General features: G+C 44.5%; 1 protein-coding gene across 5 annotated transcripts in view; it reads left to right on the top strand.

Moving 5' to 3' along the window:
* The first annotated feature begins 471 nt into the window (after nt 1–471).
* The window catches only part of LOC122544064, a 31,804-nt gene continuing 12,167 nt past the window's right edge, over nt 472–20,108 (top strand). The window contains exons 1-6 of one of the 5 annotated variants that reach the window (XM_043683063.1): nt 472–550; nt 749–891; nt 3,254–3,353; nt 7,952–8,065; nt 9,008–9,064; nt 13,715–13,828. In XM_043683063.1, coding sequence (XP_043538998.1) covers nt 3,258–3,353; nt 7,952–8,065; nt 9,008–9,064; nt 13,715–13,828 — 381 coding nt within the window. In that variant the 5' untranslated portion in view covers nt 472–550; nt 749–891; nt 3,254–3,257. Of the gene's footprint in view, nt 551–748; nt 892–3,253; nt 3,354–7,217; nt 7,708–7,951; nt 8,066–9,007; nt 9,065–13,714; nt 13,829–20,108 lie in introns of those variants that run through there. The other 4 variants (XM_043683062.1, XM_043683061.1, XM_043683060.1 and 1 more) reach the window with 4 other exon arrangements.

Raw genomic sequence — 20,108 nt, 5'->3', positions numbered from 1 at the left:
CAGATGGGGAGGGTTTTAGGTACTGAAGGAGTTTAGGGATGGAGAGATTTGTATGGTTGGAGTAGATTATATTGTTAAGAGATTTGGTCATAAAGTCAGGGATGCTGATTTCAAATTTTTTTATATTGTAGCATTGGATGATAGATTGTGGAGGATCTTGCAGTGACCATTTTGGACTGATGAGAATTTTTTTTTCACTCTGGCTTGTGAATGTTTAATTTGACTTCTTTAATGGGATATGGGTGTCACTGTCCTGGCCAGCATTTTTGACCATTCATGAGTATCCCTTGAAGTGACCATTTCAGAGGGCAGTCAAGGGTCAACTCCCTTTCTGTGGGTCTGGAATGCCATGTAACCCAGGTTGGGTCGATAAGTTTCCTCCCCGAAGGGATTGTATTGAGTTAGGTGGGCTTTGACAAGGGTGTTGATGGAAAACAACACCGACCTTGCTGAGCTTTGCCTTTGTGTTTCAGGAATGGTTTGCAACTGTCAGCTCGTGACTGAGGTCCTGTCTCCTCTCTGATTACCACCTCTGACGTTTTTGTGATCGGTAAGGGCTTTTTACTCGACATCTCCTCCTCCTCCTCCTCCTCCTCCTCCTCCTCCAGATGTATCACCATCCACCAAAACGCTGTTCATGAGATTAATGTGGCTGTTATAGAGTCACATACATGGCGTGTATACCTGTGTGGGTCTTTGAACCACGTGTCAGATAACAGGTTTATTTAATTCATTCCCTTTTTGAAAGTTGTTACAATCAGTGTACCCAGACACGATGTGGGCCTATGTGTGCCATTCATCAGTCCCACCCCTGACCTCTGGTTTTGGAAGTTGCTGCCCAGCACAGACCTCAGAACTCCACATGGAAGGATAAAGAAAGAGGAAACGAAGGTATGATTCCTATGGGTACCTTCAAACTAAAAGTTTACCAAAAAAAGTAAAACTGTTGGATAAGATTTCACTTCCATACCTTTTGCACAAACGATCAAACCAGATCCAGTGTAAATATGAAATAATGTGTGATTTGATGCCAATATACAATGTTTTTGTACATTACACATTATGTATAGTAGAGAGAACACAGATCTTACAAGATTTAGTGAACAATCTATGTAGTGCATATATACCACTGAGAGACGCCAGCATCTGTGGGTCAAGAGTATGCCAATTGATTAAATATTCCAGTCGATTAAGAGGTCCACATAATCACCATAAGAACACATTCTAAGTAATGAAAACATAATGCAAGGGTATACACATCACTGTTATACTTTATTCACAACATAAATCATTTAAATAATAGTGTAACTTTGCCTTAACTTACTGACAGAGAGCCTTCTCACTTATACCCTCAGCGGAGATTGCAACAATACAGTAAACTTCTGGTATTTCAGGTATATAATTTTTGCCGAGTTTATCAAGAGTGCTGAATCATGAGGTGCCAGTTATAAAATATGCTGTATCTGTCTGTACTATCCTTTAAGGCAGGTCTCTCCCACTTTCTGATGCAAACAGTGTTCCTCAAATGTCAACCTTCGGCTGTTTACCTTAAATCTGCTCACTTCCTAGTTGCCCCCTTCCTGATTATTAACTCCTAGGTGAGGGGAAAAATGTCTCCTATGCTGCTTATGGCTTTGTATATAAATATGATCAGATAGCCATAGGGAGACCTGGCTGCAGGCTGACTAGGATTGAGTCTTGAACGTTGAGAAATGCATGACATTCAAGAATAGGAAGCCGGGTAAAGTGGAGGTGTTGTGCTGTTAATCAAGGTGACATTTGTTAGATATGATTTTAGTTCATGAGATCAGCATATAGATTCAGTTTAAGTGGAGATCAGGTATAGTAGGAGAAATAAGTCAATAGTGGGAGTAGTCCACAGGACTCCAACAGTAAGTACAATGAGGTACAAGAAGAAATATTGTTTGCTTTTGATATCGAACAGCAATAGTGATGGGTGACTTTAATCTACACAGAAACTGGCAGTAGTAGCAAGGAAGAGGAATTCATAAAATCCTTTTGAGAGAGATTCTTAGAGCAGCTTGTTCTGGAATCACCGAGGGAGCAGGTTGTACTAAACTTGGTATTGCGTAACGTGATGGGATTAGTTAATACCTCCAGCAGCAACCACAAAAGTGATTCAGTTTTATATCCTGTTTAAAAGGGAGAAGAATGGGTGTAAAACAAACTATAAGCTTAAACATGGTGCAAAAACGTAGATATGAGAGCTGAGCTAGGTGAAATGAACTGAAATACTACTAGGCTTAGGGATACATCAAGTGAGATGCAGGGTAAAGTCTTATTTCAGAATAAATATATTCTTACTTTAAATAAAATACTCGGGGAGGACCATCACTAGTTAGTTAAAGAAACCCTTAAACTTTAGGGAAAATCATATAAACTTGCAAGGGTAAGTGACAGGTCACATAATTGGTCAGAATATAAAAAATGGCAGAATGAAAGAAAGGTTAATCAGGAGGATAAAATTAGAATATAAGAGGAAGCTAGCAAGAAATGTGAAAATGGATGATAAGCGTTTTGACAGGTATTTAAAAAGATAAAGAATAAAGTACATTGAGTGTTTATGCTTTGGAGAGTGAGAGTGGGTGTTAATAGACAATTATGTGGTGGATTAAATGAACAAAGGTTGTAGTTATAACAATATGTCAGGAGGTGAAAGGGAGAGATAAACTTTGTGAAGTTGCAATCACACAGATAGCAGACTGAGGGAGTTGCAGCCTACAAATTCATGGGTCCGGTTGGGTCCTAATTTGTGGATCCTAGAGTCTTAAAACAGGTTGCTAATGAGGTATTCAATCTGTTGGTGTTGATTTTCCAAAATTTCCATTGTTTTTATTCTGGAAAGGTTCTGTAGATTGAAAAATGACAAGCATAACCCATCTTTTGGGAAGAGAGGGTGGGTGGGATGCAGAAAACATGAAAGCAAAGTCCAGTTATTTTTTGTTGCACCTGAAACAGATTTTAAAGTTGATCAGTCATGGAATTATAGTTGCACACACAAAAATTAAATGTCTAGGACAATGGAATAGTCTCCGAATATTGGGGTGTTAATGTACGACCAAGATGAAGAGGTGTTTCTTCTCCCTGAGAGTTGAGTGTCTTTGGCAGACAGCTGTGGGGATCATTTTCTAGGCATGCTCAAAATTGGTTAAGGGTCTTGCTTCAGTTGTAAAGATTGCGGGCTCCTGCTTGTATAAACAGCTGAGCAAATACCTCTTTCTCTCTGTTGCAGCAGAATGGCAACCACGGATAAAACACCCGGATGCTGCACGTTTCTGAAAGGCTGCGCCGCAGACGGTGGATGTCTCCAGGGACACGTGAAGTTTTTAGGTGTAAGGGCCTGCGCCACTTGGGCTGTCCATGAAGGCTATGGTACAGATGCCATGGTACAGACAGTGTTTGAGGGTTGAGGAGGTGGTGGTGCTATGTTACCAAGGAATTGCCACACTGTCGGAGGGTCAGCGCTGAGGGAGCGCCGCACTGTCGGGGGGTCACCGCTGAGGGAACGCCGCGCTGTCGGAGGGTCAGCGCTGAGGAAACGCCGCGCTGTCGGACGGTCAGCGCTGAGGGAGCGCCGCGCTGTCGGACGGTCAGCGCTGAGGGAGCGCCGCGCTGTCGGACGGTCAGCGCTGAGGGAGCGCCGCGCTGTCGGACGGTCAGCGCTGAGGGAGCGCCGCGCTGTCGGACGGTCAGCGCTGAGGGAGCGCCGCGCTGTCGGACGGTCAGCGCTGAGGGAGCGCCGCGCTGTCGGACGGTCAGCGCTGAGGGAGCGCCGCGCTGTCGGACGGTCAGCGCTGAGGGAGCGCCGCGCTGTCGGACGGTCAGCGCTGAGGGAGCGCCGCGCTGTCGGACGGTCAGCGCTGAGGGAGCGCCGCGCTGTCGGACGGTCAGCGCTGAGGGAGCGCCGCGCTGTCGGACGGTCAGCGCTGAGGGAGCGCCGCGCTGTCGGACGGTCAGCGCTGAGGGAGCGCCGCGCTGTCGGACGGTCAGCGCTGAGGGAGCGCCGCGCTGTCGGACGGTCAGCGCTGAGGGAGCGCCGCGCTGTCGGACGGTCAGCGCTGAGGGAGCGCCGCGCTGTCGGACGGTCAGCGCTGAGGGAGCGCCGCGCTGTCGGACGGTCAGCGCTGAGGGAGCGCCGCGCTGTCGGACGGTCAGCGCTGAGGGAGCGCCGCGCTGTCGGACGGTCAGCGCTGAGGGAGCGCCGCGCTGTCGGACGGTCAGCGCTGAGGGAGCGCCGCGCTGTCGGACGGTCAGCGCTGAGGGAGCGCCGCGCTGTCGGACGGTCAGCGCTGAGGGAGCGCCGCGCTGTCGGACGGTCAGCGCTGAGGGAGCGCCGCGCTGTCGGACGGTCAGCGCTGAGGGAGCGCCGCGCTGTCGGACGGTCAGCGCTGAGGGAGCGCCGCGCTGTCGGACGGTCAGCGCTGAGGGAGCGCCGCGCTGTCGGACGGTCAGCGCTGAGGGAGCGCCGCGCTGTCGGACGGTCAGCGCTGAGGGAGCGCCGCGCTGTCGGACGGTCAGCGCTGAGGGAGCGCCGCGCTGTCGGACGGTCAGCGCTGAGGGAGCGCCGCGCTGTCGGACGGTCAGCGCTGAGGGAGCGCCGCGCTGTCGGACGGTCAGCGCTGAGGGAGCGCCGCGCTGTCGGACGGTCAGCGCTGAGGGAGCGCCGCGCTGTCGGACGGTCAGCGCTGAGGGAGCGCCGCGCTGTCGGACGGTCAGCGCTGAGGGAGCGCCGCGCTGTCGGACGGGAGGGCCGCACTGTCGGAGGGTCAGCGCTGAGGGAGGGCCGCACTGTCGGAGGGTCAGTGCTGAGGGAGTACTGCGCTGTTTTAGGCTGGCGCTGTGGGAGAGTCAGTACTGAGGGTGGGCTATGCTGCTGGCATGTTAATGTTCATCTGTAATCCAATGTTACATCAGGCAAATCTGGAAGCTTGCAGCTATCTTCCTGAAAGCAGGTCAGTGTTTTAGTCCTGCACCCTTTCGTAGATAGGATCACAGATTGACTTTGAGATGGTCTGAAGGAGAAAGTGTGGGTGAAGTGTTGTACAAATCCCACTTCGACTCATCAGCAGACTTGCAGGACTATCTGTGACCTAACTGCTCTTCTTGACACACATGGTCTGCTTTTGCTGATACCCACAAATTCCCTTACAGTATAGAAGGCAGTCATTCAGCATATTGTTCTTGTAGCATCCTTTTGAAACTGTACTATGAATTGTCCCATACTTTTCCTATACTTTGCCAACATGATCTCTGCAAATTGTTTTTTCCCTTCAAGTATTTATCTAACTCCTCCACTGAAAGTCGCGATTGCCTCTGTTCTGTTTCCCTTTTGTCAACACCCTCCAGATGCAAACATTCTCTGCATGTGTCAACTATTCTAAATTAACATAATGCTGGAGCAACTCACAAGGTCCCTCAGTGTCTGTAGAGAGAGAAGCAGAATTAACATTTCAGGTCACTTATGACTGCTCTTCAGAAGTGAAGAGAGTGGAAAAGTGATGGACTTCTTACTGTAAACAGAAGCTTTACATATACCTTTTTATCTGTTCCTTCCTCGCTCCCCAAAGCTCCAAATACTGCCAAATGAAACAGTGATTTCACAGTGCCGTCTCCTCAATAAAGTTAAAAATCACAAAACACCACATTGTAGTCCAACAGGTTTATTTGGAAGCACTAGCTTTCGGATTGCTGTTCCTTGGAATCACACTTACCCGATGAAGGAGCAGCGTGCTGAAAGCTAGTGCTTCCAAACTAACCTATTGGACTATAACCTGGCATTGTGTGATTTTTAGCTTTGTCCACCTCAGTCCACCACTGGCACCTCCACATCATCCTCTATAAAGGGCAGAGCAAACTCTAGACTGGGTGACGGTTTGTGGAACACCTCCTCTTTGTCCATAAGCACAATTTTGACCCTCCAGTCACTTATACAATGTTTCGGTAAACATGCTCACAGTTCTGTCGTAGGCTGCTGCAATGTTCCAGTGAAAATAATGCAGCTGCAGCAGCAGCACCTCCTTTGCCATGTCACCACCTGGATTCAGCGTTCAGTTCAACAACTTCAGGCCATCAACTCTGAATGTGTTTTGTTTCCTGCCTTACCACCACCAAGCAGTGTGTCTGATTTTCTTGGTTTTGGTTTCAGCCATTTCTGCCATTAACATCTACCATTAAAGTCCAACTCTTGACCCATCTCTCTTCTCTACAACCATTACTGCATCCTTTTCCATGACATCTGTAATCTCTGATCTCACTCATGCTTTAACTGTTCCTTGTGTCCTATTTGCTGATCCTCACCTTTCTTTACAATGTAAAACCCACCACTTTTCTGCCTCAGCTCTGAAGCATAATCAGATCAGATTCAAAACACACCGTCTATTTCTCTCTCTTCACAGATGCTGCCAGACCTGCTGAGTTTCCTCAACATAGTGTCATAGAGATGTACAGCATGGAAACACCCTTCAGTCCAACTCGTCCATGCTGACCAGGTATCCCAACCTAATCTAGTCCCATTTGCCAGCACTTGGCCCATGTCTCTCTGAACCCTTCCTATTCATATACCCATCCAGGTGCCTTTTAAATGCTGTAATTGTACCAGTCTCCACCACTTCCTCTGGCAGCTCATTTATCCCTCTAAACCCTTCCTATTCATATACCCATCCAGATGCCTTTAAATGTAGTAATTGTACCAGCCTCCACCACTTCCTCTGGCAGATCATTTCATACATGCACCACCCTCTGCGTGAAAACGTTGCCCCTTAGGTACCTTTTATATCCTCTAGTTCTGGACTCCCCCACCCCAGGGAAAAGACTTTGTCTATTTATCCTATCCATGCCCCTCATGATTTTATAAACCTCTATAAGGTCACCCCTCAGCTTCCGATACTCCAGGGAAAACAGCCCCAGCCTGTTCAGCCTCTCCCTATAGCTTGAATTCTCCAACCCTGTCAACATCCTTGTAAATCTTTTCTGAATCCTTTCAAATTTCACAACATCCTTCCAATAGGAAGGAGTCCAGAATTGCACAGAATAATCCAACAGTGGCCTAACCAATGTCCTGTACAACCGCAACATGACCTCCCAACTCCTGTACTCAATACTCTGACCAATAAAGGAAAGCAAACCAAACGTTGCCTTCACTATCCTATCTACCTGCGACCCCACTTTCAAGGAGCTATGAACCTGCACTCCAAGGCCATGTTCTGTTTTTATGTTGGATTTGCAGTGCTTGTTGTTTTAGTGATTATTTTGAATCTTGTTTAGAAGAATCCTATTTCTGGAGATTTTCCTTCAGTACAGAAGAATACCAAATTCTAACGGTCACAACAATTTTTCGTCCAGGACAGAAGGAATGCTGATTGGTTAGTGAGTGGATGATAACAAAGGGGAATTGTAGACTTAGCCAGTTCCCAAGTAACAGACCTATACTTTTGTTTGCAGAAAATGGGCCCTGCATATTAATATATGTCACTCTCACAAGTGTAAATGAGCCACATTACAAACCCACGTGAATGCATTAACAACCAACTTAAGGCAGCTACTAATGCTGTCAAGATTCCTAAGTGCCATCCCATTGTGGGATCCCATCTAACAGCTGCCCTCTGGCTTTCTCCATGGAGGTGCCTTGACTGGTCAGACGTTGACGTGCCTATAAACAAATCTCTTTCTCCTTCAGTCGAAATGCTTGTGAGCATATATGTAATCATACATTCCTCTGTTTGTCCTGTTGTGTGCACAACAAAAGCTCCTCGACATGTCTCTCTTTCAGTAAGATTCAACCAACCAAGCACCTGCTTATTTGGAACGTGTTGTGCTTTGCTCACTGATTCATCAACCACCTTGGCTGTCCTCAAACTAGTTTGAATGATGTGGGTTCGAGACTGATTTCCTGCAGCCACTGATTTCAGTGTCAATTTTCTTCTCCTTGCAGGTGATGCAGGTCCTTCTGGGCGTGGTCCAGGTACTGGGAGGAATTGTCCTGGCTATCACGGTGCCCTACTCGCCTGCCGTCAAGATTGCCACCCCTTGGTGGTCAGGAGTTATGGTTTGTTCTTTCTACATGCTCGCGGTCTGGTACGATGTTCATTGGCAGTGCTTGGGGAACAGCAGAAGCTAGTCACTTTTCACCAACTGCTGGCAGCAGTAGCTTAGTGAGACAGATGCTGAACTCTGCTGGGACACCGACTCTGTAACCCAGGCTAACAGGATTCCTGGTTCTAGTACTAAGGGAATGCTGCATTAAAAGGTCAGTGCTAGAAGAGTGCAGTGTTATCAGAGGGTCTGTGCCAAATAAGACCTGCACTGTTAGAGGGTCAGTACTGTGGGAGTACTGCACCGTCAGAAGCAATACTGGAGGAGTACTGCTCTGAGGGTCAGGACTGTGAGTTTTGCATTGCCAGAGGGTCATTACTGGGACAGACCTGCACTGTTGCAGGGTTAGAACTGAGGGTGGTATGCAGTTAGGTGTTCAATAGTGAGTTGTGCAGTGTCAGAGGAGCAGTCCTGCATGGTGTACATAGGACTGGAGAAGGCTTCAGAGATAGGGAAGGATAGAGGGGCTGGAGGGAGTAGCGTTTACCGAAATTTTGCTCGGGGTTGGTGGAAGTTACAGAGGTAGAGAGGAGTGTAGAAGCTGTTGGCGATTACACAGGAAGTGTTGTGAGATCTGGAGAAGGTTAGAGATAAGGAGGATTGTCAAGACTGCAACCGGTTATAGAGATACGGTGGGTTGCATGGACTGGAGGAGTTTGAGAAGCGTATTGGTGAGTGATGGTGCCTGTGCAGATATTTGATCAAGTGGCTGACAGTTTGAACAATCTGGTGTTTCTTAGACAATATGGCACTGTAAGTTAGCAAGCTCAGCTTTTGTTTCCCAACATCATTGCTTCTCAAACTGCTCCCAAGTCACTTTGTCTCATTCCACAACTTGTTACCTGCCAAGTAATCATGTGTCTCCCGTGTCCTTTCCATCCCCAATTTTTTGCAGTCTATCATTTCCGGAGTAGTATGTATTCGCTGTGCTGGAGCACCCACTGAGGAGTTTGTAAGTATTGATGGAGTTTTTATATGCTTGGCTGTTTCTCTGGATATGATTGTACAGGCCCAGGCTCTCTACTCTAGGAGGAGAGAGGATGAAGTGGGTGGCTTGATGCAAGTATTTGAAGATAATGAAGGGTTTTTGACAGGGTGGCCTGTGCAAGAGGCAGCACCTTGAAGCAATGGAGACTCCTTGCAGAGGGACAGTGGCCTCAAGACTAGGGCGGGGTCTCAAGCCAGAATACGGCCCTGGAAATAGGTGTTATTGTTTGCTCCTGGAGTGGACTGGGAAAGCAGTTTAACAGAAAAGTACATTGATAAACAATGGCAGACTTACAAAAAAAAGTTCATGGCTCTCAACAAAAATAAGGAGGAAGAATTTTAGGAACCAACCATGGTTAACCAAGGAAATTAAGGATAGGGTCAAATTGGAAGAAAGAGAAACAAAACTATAATGTGGAAAGATTAATGGTCAACTCAAGGAATTGGCAAGTTTTAAAACCGACAAAAAGATGACCATAAATGTAATAAAGGAAAAAAAAGCTTTGAGAGTAAACTAGCAACTAATATAAAAATTGATAGTAAGAGCTTGTTAAGTATGTAAAAATGAAGAGAGTCCAAAGTGAACATAGACCCTTTCGAGAATGGGACTTGGGAAATAACGGGGATCCAGGAAGTGGCAGAATTGTTAAATAAATACCTTGACTGATAGAAGACATAGTTGGGATAAAGGACACATTTTGAGGCTGGTAACCTGCAAGGAGTGCCACAGCGATGAGTGCTAGTTCCGCAATTATTTAAAATACATTAATGACTTGGATGACAAAAGTGAATGTACTAAAGCCAAGTTTACAGGTGACATAAAAATAGGTGGGAAGGAAACTTGTGAAGATAGTCTACAGAGGGATACGGACAAGCTAACCGAGAGAGCAGAAACTCGGCAGATGGAAAGTAATGAGGGAAATTATTATTCCTGCCAAAATGCATAAACGCACAGAGGAGCTGAATATTATTCAAATTAGGAAAGGTTGCAGAAAACTGCCTGATAGAGATTTGGATGTCCTTAAGACATAAGAAATAGGAACAGGAAATAGTGGAAATAATAGTAGAAACAAAAGGCAATAATAGGCCGATTCAACAGAATCATGACCAATCTGACCTTCCTCACACCCTCTTTCCTGCCTTTTCCCTGAACGCCTACCGATCAAGAATTAATTTATCTCGGACTTAAATAATCGCAAGGAACCAACCCCGGCAGCTGTCTTTGGCAAGGAGTTCCAAACATACTCAATCCTCTGAGAGAAGAAATTCCTCCTCAGCTCCGTCTTGAATTGGCACCCCTTTAATCTGAGACAATGCCCTCTGGTCCTAAACTCTCCCATGAGGGGAAACATCCTCTCAGCATTTACCCTGTCAAGCTCCTTAAGAATCCTATCTATTTCAATGAGATCATCTCTCATCTTTGAAATACCAGTGAGTAGAGTCCTAACCTGTTTAATCTTTGCCAATAAGACAATCCCTGCATACTGAGGATTATCCTTGTGAGCCTTCTGTGAACTGCCTACAATGAAATAATATCTTTCCTTAAATAAAGGGGCCAAAATTGCTATCAGTACTCCAAGTGTGGTTTCACTAACAGCTTGCACAGTTGCAGTAAGGCTTCTCTACTCTTCTACTCCAACCCCCTGAAATAAGGGCCACATTCCATTAGTCTTCTTGATTACCTGCTGCTCTGTTTGCTGGATTTCGGTGTGTTGTTGACAAGTACACTCGATTCCCTTTGTGTTGCAGCTTTCTGCAGTTTGTCTACATGTAAATAATACGTGTCTATTTGTTTTCCCTTCCAAAATCAACAATTTCACATTTCCATGCATTATACTCTATTTCCCAACTCTTTGGCCACTTACTTAGCCTAACAATATCTCTCTGTAAACTATTTGTAGCCTCTCGCAACCTACCTTTCCACCTATTTTAGTGTCATCTGCACATTAGGCAACAATACATTCACTTCCTTCCTACAGTTCATTAATATATATTGTAAACGGTTGTGTTCTCAGCAACGATCCCTATGGGACCCCCACTGGTCAAGATTGGCAACACGAGAAAGAACCCCTTATCCCCACTCGCTTTTTCCTGTCCCTAAACCAATTCTCTGTCTACACCAATGTACTGCCTCCACACTGTGGTCTTTTATGACCTAACCTTTTGTCAGGTACCTTTCAAACACCTTCTGGAATTCAAAATATAACACGTTACTGGTTCCACTCAGATTGAGATGACTTAATTAAATTAAACACAATTTCAGCTTCATTAGATTATGATTTTCCTTAATTGATTCTAATACATTCTATAACATTAAATGTTAATCTGTCTATAGTTACTTGCTTTTTGCCTCTCTCCCTTTTTGAGTAGGGGTTTCACATTGACAGTTCTTCAAACCTCTGGTATTCCTCTAGAATCCAGTGGTTAACAAAGTTAGATAATGTGAAATCCAGGGGAAGCCAGCTGATTGGATACAACATTGGCTCGATGTTCGGAGACAGAGAGTGGTGGTGAAGGGTTGTTTTTCAGACTGGAGGCTTGAGCTGCAATGTTTACTGCTCAGTCCACTACATTTTCTCTTTTATATATAAGTTTGATATGATTTGGATGTGAATATAGGAGATGTGATTAGTTTGCTTGCAGATGACACCAAAATTTGTGGTGTAGTGGACAGCGAAGAAGGTTATCTCAGAATACAGTGAGCCAATGGGCTGAGGAGTGACGGATGGAGTTTAATTCAGATATATGTGGGGTGTTACACTGGTAAGGCAAGGCAGGGCAAAATTTATACAGTTAATGGTAAGGCCCTGGGGAGTGTTGCTGAACAGAGGGATCCAGGGGGTGCAGGTTCATACTTCCTTGAAGGTGGAGTCTCAGGGTGATGAAGATGTTTGGCACACTTGCCTTCATTGGTCAGCGTATTGACTATAGGAGTTGGGGTGTCATATTGTGGGTGTACAGGACATTGGTTAGGCCACTTTTAGTTTGTGTTCAATTCCGGTCTCCCTGCTATAGGAAAGATGTTGTGAAACTTGAGAGGATTTAGAAAAGATCTACAAGGATGTTGCCAGGACTGGAGGGTTTGAGCTACAGGGAGAGGCTGAATAGGCTGGAGCCTTTTCCTTTAGTGTGTCGGAGGCTGAGGAGTGGCATCATAGAGGTTTATAAAATCATGAGGGACATGAATAGGGTAAGCAGACAAGGTCTCTTCCCCAGCATAGCACATTCCAAAACCAGAGGATACAGGTTTAAGGTGAGAGGGGAAGGATTTAAAAGGGACGCAAGAAGGAACTGTTTCATGCAGAGGGTGGTGCATGTATGAAATGAGCTGCCAGGCTGGTACAATTATAACATTTAAAAGGCATCTGGATTGGTAGATGAATAGGAAAGGTTTCGAGGGCTATGGGTCAATGCTGGCAATTGGGATGAGATCAGTTTTGGATACCTGGTCAGCATGGACGGTTTGACCAAAGGGTCTGTTTCTGTGCTGTATGACTCTAAAAGAGGGCAAGGCAGTTAAATCCAGGTCTTTTTAAAAAAACATTTGGAAGGGCTATCACACAACCAAATGGCCTTTCCCACTATTAAATTACTTGTGATATTTTACATCAATTAATCACCACTATTAAACCATCTATGTTTCCAACTGTTCAAATTACATGCAGAGTCCATTAAAGGCAGTGCAGTAACACCAAAGATATAGTGTTTGATAAACCACCATCAAGTCAACCATGCCACTGGTCAAAATAGAGTTGCAACCCCCCATCCCCACCCTCACCCACCCCACCCTCAAAAAAACACACACACACTAACAATAACAAAGGGGAAGAGTAGGAAGTTTAGTCCTTGCAGTATCCACTTTTCTCTCAAAGCTTCGAGGGTGATGGTGGATACAACATATTCCCTTCTCTAAGGAAATCTGGACACTCTCATGGCCATGGAAGAAAGGCAGGAAGCTGAACCCAGCTCTTTTTTTTTTTGCTGACCTATTCAGATATGCTCTGACACAACTCTGAAGCAGATGGAAAAATAGACATTGCTGGAAAACGTTTGCAGAGTTGATGTTTCGGGTCAAGTGACCTTCCTTAGAGGAACATTCTTCCTTAGAGGAAGGTCACTCGAACCAAAATATTAACTCTTATTTCTCTTCACAGATGCTGCTAGACTTGCTGAGCTTTTCCAGCAATTTCTATTTTTGTCTCTGACATACAGCATTCGCAGTTCTTTCAGATCTTGTTCTGAAGCAGATGGGACTTGAACCTGACACAATATTCACTTTGTAGCTGTGTTTGACACGGGGTGTTGGGGCTGGGAGCTTCATGGTGCAGCAGAACTACTTTATTTCTGAGCCACAAACCCAAGATTCAGGTCCCACCTCAGGTCCGTCTTTTTTTCTAGAGGTGTGTCATACGACATTTGAACAGGTTGATTAGAAAATGTTCTTTGTTCCTGTGCGACAATTAGAGACTGGCATTTTGAACAGGGACAGGCTGGGCCATGCACGCTTGGTTTGGACCTCCAGTCAGGGACAGGTCCCAATGTCAAAGTTAAATTGAGTTGTTGGTTGCTACTTTGACCCTGCTGCCTGCTTTTATCTGATGGCTTGCCTTTGCAGAAAAAGACCACACTCGTGATTAATGCCTTGCAAGTCACGTCCACATTGATCGCCATCTGCATGTATGGCATGTCGACAAGTCTCTCCTTGATGCTTGTCACTGACTTCCTTCCAGTAAGTGATGATCGTGATCGTGTTGGGGCGACGGTGACTTTCATTTCAGGCATGTCCTAACTGCCTGAGGGATTGATTCACATATTGATTATAGTCATGCTGTCAGTACAGCCCCTGCTGTAAGAATGCAGTATTCCTTCATACTCATTCTCCAATGGTTCAGTGCTCTCTCTGATAGTGTGACACTCCCTCAGCACTGACGCTCCGACAGTGCGGCGCTCCCTCAGCACTGACCCTCCGACAGTGCGGCGCTCCCTCAGCACTGATGCTCCGACAATGTGGTGCTCCCTCTGCACTGACCCTCCGACAATGCGGCACTCCCTCAGTACTGACCCTCCGACAGTGCGGCCCTCCCTCAGCACTGACCCTCCGACAGTGCGGCCCTCCCTCACCACTGACCCTCCGACAATGCGACGCTCCCTCAGCACTGGCCCTCCGACAGTGTGACACTCTCTTAGTACTGACCCTCTGTTACGACACAGAGTAAATCCCCCCTGCTAATTTAAACCAGCAACACAGAAATTATTTAACCCATTCTGTAATCTGTTACAATTTGAGAGGCCAAGAACTGTGTCAAAGGTCACTAATTAAATTAAAACTTAACAACTTGTTTTTTAAAAGTTTAACAGAGAATAACTAATAATTATTTACAACTCCTTTCTCTAACCTATCTTTTACTTTCCCTTCTATAATACTGGTCCGATAAAACCCCGATTAATATTTACCAAAAAATTCAAATTTCAAAACCAGCCAGCTATCAGATCTTCTCTTTGTATCTTCTTCATTGTCTTCCTAGCGTTTCTGTTTCACAGGTCATTGATAGATAAAGGTACCTTTAAGAGAGCTATTTTGCAGGCATATGTTGGTGGCTTGGCAGTTGTCCTCCAACTGTTCAATTTGTTTAATATTTATACCCCAAAGCATTGGATTGTTTCATTGGTTTTAATATTGTCAGAATACCAAATTCAAACTTGATTGGAGTTTAGTATCCTGGGGCATAATTTAAACTGATTGTCCAAATTTGAATTTGTTTTTGTCTCACAGCCATCTACTGGACCATATGTTACATTGTAAACGTTCCAGTAATTTGTGTGCCTAAGTCCTTGCTAGCTTTCAACTCTCTTAAAAGAGTACCCCTTCCACCTTTATAACACCTCCCTCCTTAAGACAAAATGAACCATCATAATAAAAAGATGGCTTCATTTTGTTTTCTATTCTTTAAACACATTATCATAATATACAAATAACATTAATCTAGGTTCACTTTAACCTCTTCCAATATATATGAAACATTGGATAAATACAAATCTCATCTAAACGTTATCAGTGAAAATCTGCGACTACACGTCTGCGATTACATTCTTCTGACCCGCAACATGTATAATTTTAAAATTAAAAGTCTGTAACGTAAGGTTCCAATGAAATAGTCTCATATTCTTGTCTTTAAAGTGTTCTAAGAATTTGAAAGGATTGTGCACAACTTTCTCTGACAAATTGTTGTTGTAAGTCCAGTGCCAACTCAGTTCTTTTCCAATCGTGGAGTATTTCCTCTGGTGTATCTTTGAAAAGTAACCAACTGGCAGTTCAATCCCATCCTCATCTTCCTGGAGCAGTGCAGCTCCAACTCCAATGTCACTAGCCTTGATGATGACTTTAAAAGGTTTTGAACAGTTTGGTTTAGCTAAAACTGGTTTGGTGGTTAATATGGCTTTCAAATGGTTGAATGTCTCCTGGTGTTGTTCTGTCCACCAAAACTTTGTGTTGTTCTTCAGCAAATCGGTTAACAGTGCCATTACACTGCTGAGGTTTGGAACAAACTTCCGATAGAATCCGCTGAGTCCTAAGAATAGAAGCACCTCTTTCTTCAATGGTTGTGGAAATTCCTCGATGGCTTTCGTCTTTGCATTCCGTGGGGACAATCTTCCAGGACCAACATTATGTCCCAAGAATGTCTCTGCTTTTGCGAATTCAGTTTTGTTTAAGTTTAATATCAGTTTTCCTTCTCGTCATTCAAAGAGCTCTGTCAACTGTACCGTGTGATCTTTCCAGGACTTACTAAAGATTACTATGTTGTCCAAATAGACTGCACAGTTTGTTAATGCAGCCACAACTCTGTTCCTGAGTCTTTAGAATGTGGCATGTACGTTCTTCATTCCAAAGGGCATCACTTTAAACTGACAAACGCAGACATTTCTTTCTCTGTCTCTGATAAAAGTACTTGCTAGTAACCACGCATTAAGTTCAACCTGGTGTTGTAACTAGCTTGTCCAACTTTCTCAATACAGTCCCCCAGTCTAGGAATTGGATATGAGTCCGATTTTGTAACGGTGTTGACCTTCCGATAATCCACACAGAATCGTAGCGTCCTATCCAGTTTGGGAACTGAGACAATTGGCGAACTCCACTCCCTCTGGCTTGGTTCGATGATGTCCTTGGGGAAAAAGTGAGGACTGCAGATGCTGGAGGTCAGAGTCGAGAGTGTGGTGCAGGAAAAGCACAGCCGATCAGGCAGCATCTGAGAAGTAGGAGAATGTGATGAAGGGCTTATGCCTGAAATGTTGATTCTCCTACTCCTCCAATGCAAGCTGACCTGCTGTGCTTTTCCAGCACCACACTCTCGACTCGATGATATCCTTGTCCTCGATGATAGCCTCCACTTCCTTCTGGACCTGTCTGGCTTTGAAAGGATAGAGGTGTTGTTTTATCGGAGCAATATTGCCGATGTCTACTTCATGTACAATAGTATTAGTCCTCCCCAACTGATTCTTACATATGCCCTTATAAAGCAGTAACAACTTCAACTGCGATCTATGCTCATGACGCACATAGTTTCCTAACCTATCCCACTCCTCGAGGACTTCATTTTTTAATCTATTTTGAGGCTCATCAAAATCCACCTCATCTGGATTTGATTCCTCATTCTGTGGAGCAGTAACTAATACCTGTTTCTCCAGTCCTTTCTCTCTCCTAGTTCTCAGGAGGGGGCCTACACAATTAATTATAACCTGTGTGAAAGGTTCTTCAAATGTGGGAATTGGCAACAAAGCTGCTGGTTTTATTACTGCCTGTGGTTTACCTACCATTTGGCATGTATGACACACACAGCAAAAGTTAACCACATCATTGTGCATTACAGACCAATAAAAATGTTTTTGTACCTTAGCCTGAGTCTTTTGTACCCCTAGGTGACCACCTACAGGTAGTTCATGTACTACCCCACAATACCTCCTGTCTGTATGCTACCGGCAATGCAATCTGGTGCACTTTGGCTCATTTCTCCTCTGCACTAACCTGCCATGGTCTCCATTTCTGTCTTCGAATTTTATTTTTCAATTAATAGCCCTCTGGAATATTCTGCCTCCTTTTCGGAGTACGCGTCCGTGTGTATATTATATATATCTTTATCATCTTGTCTCGTTGCAAGTCCCTTAACCTTTCAGGACTAAACCCTTCTATCTGATCCTCTGCCTGTTCAGGTTTTTCCTGCACCATTACATCAAACAGTGTGTCTGCTAACTGAACCTCAACTCCTTATGGGGCAGAACAATGGCCCAGTGGTTAGTACTGTTGCCTCATGGCGCTCGGAACCTGGGTTCAATTCCAGTCTCAGGCAACTCTGTGTGGAGATTGAAACATTCTCCCCATGTCTGCGTGGGTTTCCTCTGGGTGTTCCAGTTTCCTCCCACGGTCCAAAGATGTGCAGGTTAGGTGAATTGGCCATGCTAAATTGTCCATTGTGTTCAGGGATGTGTAGGTTAGGTACATTAGTTAGGGGTAAACGTAAAGTAATACGGTAGGGGAATGAGTCTGGGTGGGTTACTCTTCAGAGGGTGTGAACGTTTTGGGCCGAAGGGCCTGTTTCCACACTGTAGGGATTCTGTGATTCCTTCACCTTTGTCATTATTTTTCGCTTCATGCTGTGACTTATGATAGTGGGATCTGGTTACTACACGGTCTGGGAAAATAGGATATTTCTATTTTAGCCCCTCAGTTTCTTGGTCTTCCTTGAGCTTCTCCACAACAAGGGCTACCACTCCCACCTTGGATCCTGCCAAATCATTCCCAAGAACAAACTGAATTCCTGGAACTGACACTGTGTCAATCACTCCCACTGTAACTTGCCCAGTCTTGAGTTAGCACACAGTGGCTGGTTAGATCCTGTAACTCTCAAAATTTTAACTTCTTTTCCTTCTCCCCCTGTTCTTTCTGAGTAGACTTTACCCACAGAGGCAAATTCTTTGTAGTGGTCAGGTACTAATTCCATACCCAGCTCCTGCCTAGACTGTGCAGCTCCTCGGCTCTTCATGTGGTGTCTGTTACTATCTTCACTAATGCCACTGGCTTAGCTTTGTTTACCACATTGTTTCCCACAGTGCCTTTCTTTAACAACCAGCGCTGTGCCTTTACGTGTTCCACTTGCTGGCAGTGAAAACACCTTTTCCCAGTGTGCTGCTGAAATCACCGGCACTGTCATTTTGTGTCCATCTCCATTACAGTGAAAACACCTGAGGCTTTTCACCCCCTTTCCACCCTCTTGGGCTTCTTTTTTAATGCTGTGGTAAATTCTTAACTGGAGCTGTCTATTCTTGATTTAGTAGTATAGGATCTCCCTTTCTCTCAACTTCTATCCCTCACAGGACAAAATTCTGGCTGGAAGCTTGTCTTATGCACCAAAATGTATTAATCTGCTAACCTGCTCACTTCCTGAACTTTCTGTTCCTCCACGTGAATTCTTACTATCTCTGGAAGTGAGTTTTTAAACTCCTCCAGCAGAATAATCTCTTGTAGAACCTCAAAGGTGTTATCTATTTTTTAAAAGCACGTACCCATCTATCAAAATGGCTATGTTTCATTCTTTCGAACTCAACAGAAGTCTGACCTGGTTCCTCCTTTGTGTTTCTGAACCGCTGTCTATATGCTTCTGGTACCAATTCATAAGCACACAAAATCGCCTCTTCATAATCTCTTGACCCCTCATTTGACAGTGTTGCAAATTTAGTATGAACTAGTTTAGTATGAACTAGCACTACCCATAAATCCTTGAACCACTTCATCTGCCCAGCCAATTTTTCAAATGAAATAAAGAAGGCTTCAACATCTTTCTCGTCAAAATGTGGCAGAGTCTTGACATATTTGTATATATCGCTACTGTCACAAAGATGGTCTCCTTTTTCTAAAAGCTGTTCCTGTTCTCAAGGTTACTCTGCCCTTGATTTTTTTCAGAATGGTCATAAACTCTCCTGGCTCTGAGGTGGCTAGTTTGGTACAGAGATCAAAAAGGATTTTGAGAGGCCTTTTGCTAATATGTAAAATATGAGACTTCAGGCCAACGTGGTCATGTTTTAGAAGTGAGCTGTATAATGAAAGGGGAGTGGACAGCTCTATAGCTGAGTAGTTCAGTCCAGAACTAGTTAGGAGTTCAGCTGTGGAAATAGGCTGCTAAACTCACTCTTTCCTTCTGCCCTTCTGACTTCAACCTGTAAGCATTTGTTCTATTTTTACTGTTTTTAAGGGTGTTTGCTTATTGGGACTGCTGTGTATATTTGGAACAGCATAATTAAGTCTAGTTTGGATAGACTGAGGTCTGTGGGCGTTAGTTATTCTGTTCTTTGTGTTTCATTGTGTAATTTTGTGAATAAAGTTTTGCCTGTTTTAATATCTGACAGTCAACCTAGCTAACTTACTCTGGGTAATATTCACTGTACGCTTACCGAAACAAATTGCAAAGTTATGGTTTGGCCTAGTCCATAACACTACCTTCTCTTTTTAATCTCCATCCTGTCAACTTGACTTTGACTAAGTCGCAACTTCTCAGGTTCAAGTTCTCTCTTTTCTTTTGCTTGGTTAAAGACTTTCTCTCTTTCTTTTCTCTCTCTCTCTCTCTCTCTCTGTCTCCCTTTCTTCTCTCTCTCTTTGCTCAGCAGAGAACCTTCTCTCTCTCTCTCTCTCTCTCTCTCCCCCCCCCTCTGTTTATCTTCTAACTCCATTTTCCTCACTTGCATTTTAAGTTTATCTACCTTTACTGCACTTGTCTGTTTCTCTGACACACCTAAGTGAGTAACTCCCTGACAATTTCAGCTTTACTTTTGTCCTTGGTTAAACCCAAATCTAACTTACTTGCTAATTCTAAAAGTATGGCCTTTTTCTTTCCTTCTAAGCTTTCTTGACAAATTTGAGGATCATCAAATCCCAGAACTTCTTTAGCAATTTTAAGAGCCATTTCTGTCACCTTAAATTTAATCAACCACGAAATTAAGCAAATTGTTTCACCTACGTTTTA

Source organism: Chiloscyllium plagiosum, chromosome 46, assembly GCF_004010195.1.
Source record: "Chiloscyllium plagiosum isolate BGI_BamShark_2017 chromosome 46, ASM401019v2, whole genome shotgun sequence".
Taxonomy (NCBI): Eukaryota; Metazoa; Chordata; class Chondrichthyes; order Orectolobiformes; family Hemiscylliidae; genus Chiloscyllium; species Chiloscyllium plagiosum.
This window is presented reverse-complemented; position numbering and strand designations above follow the sequence as displayed.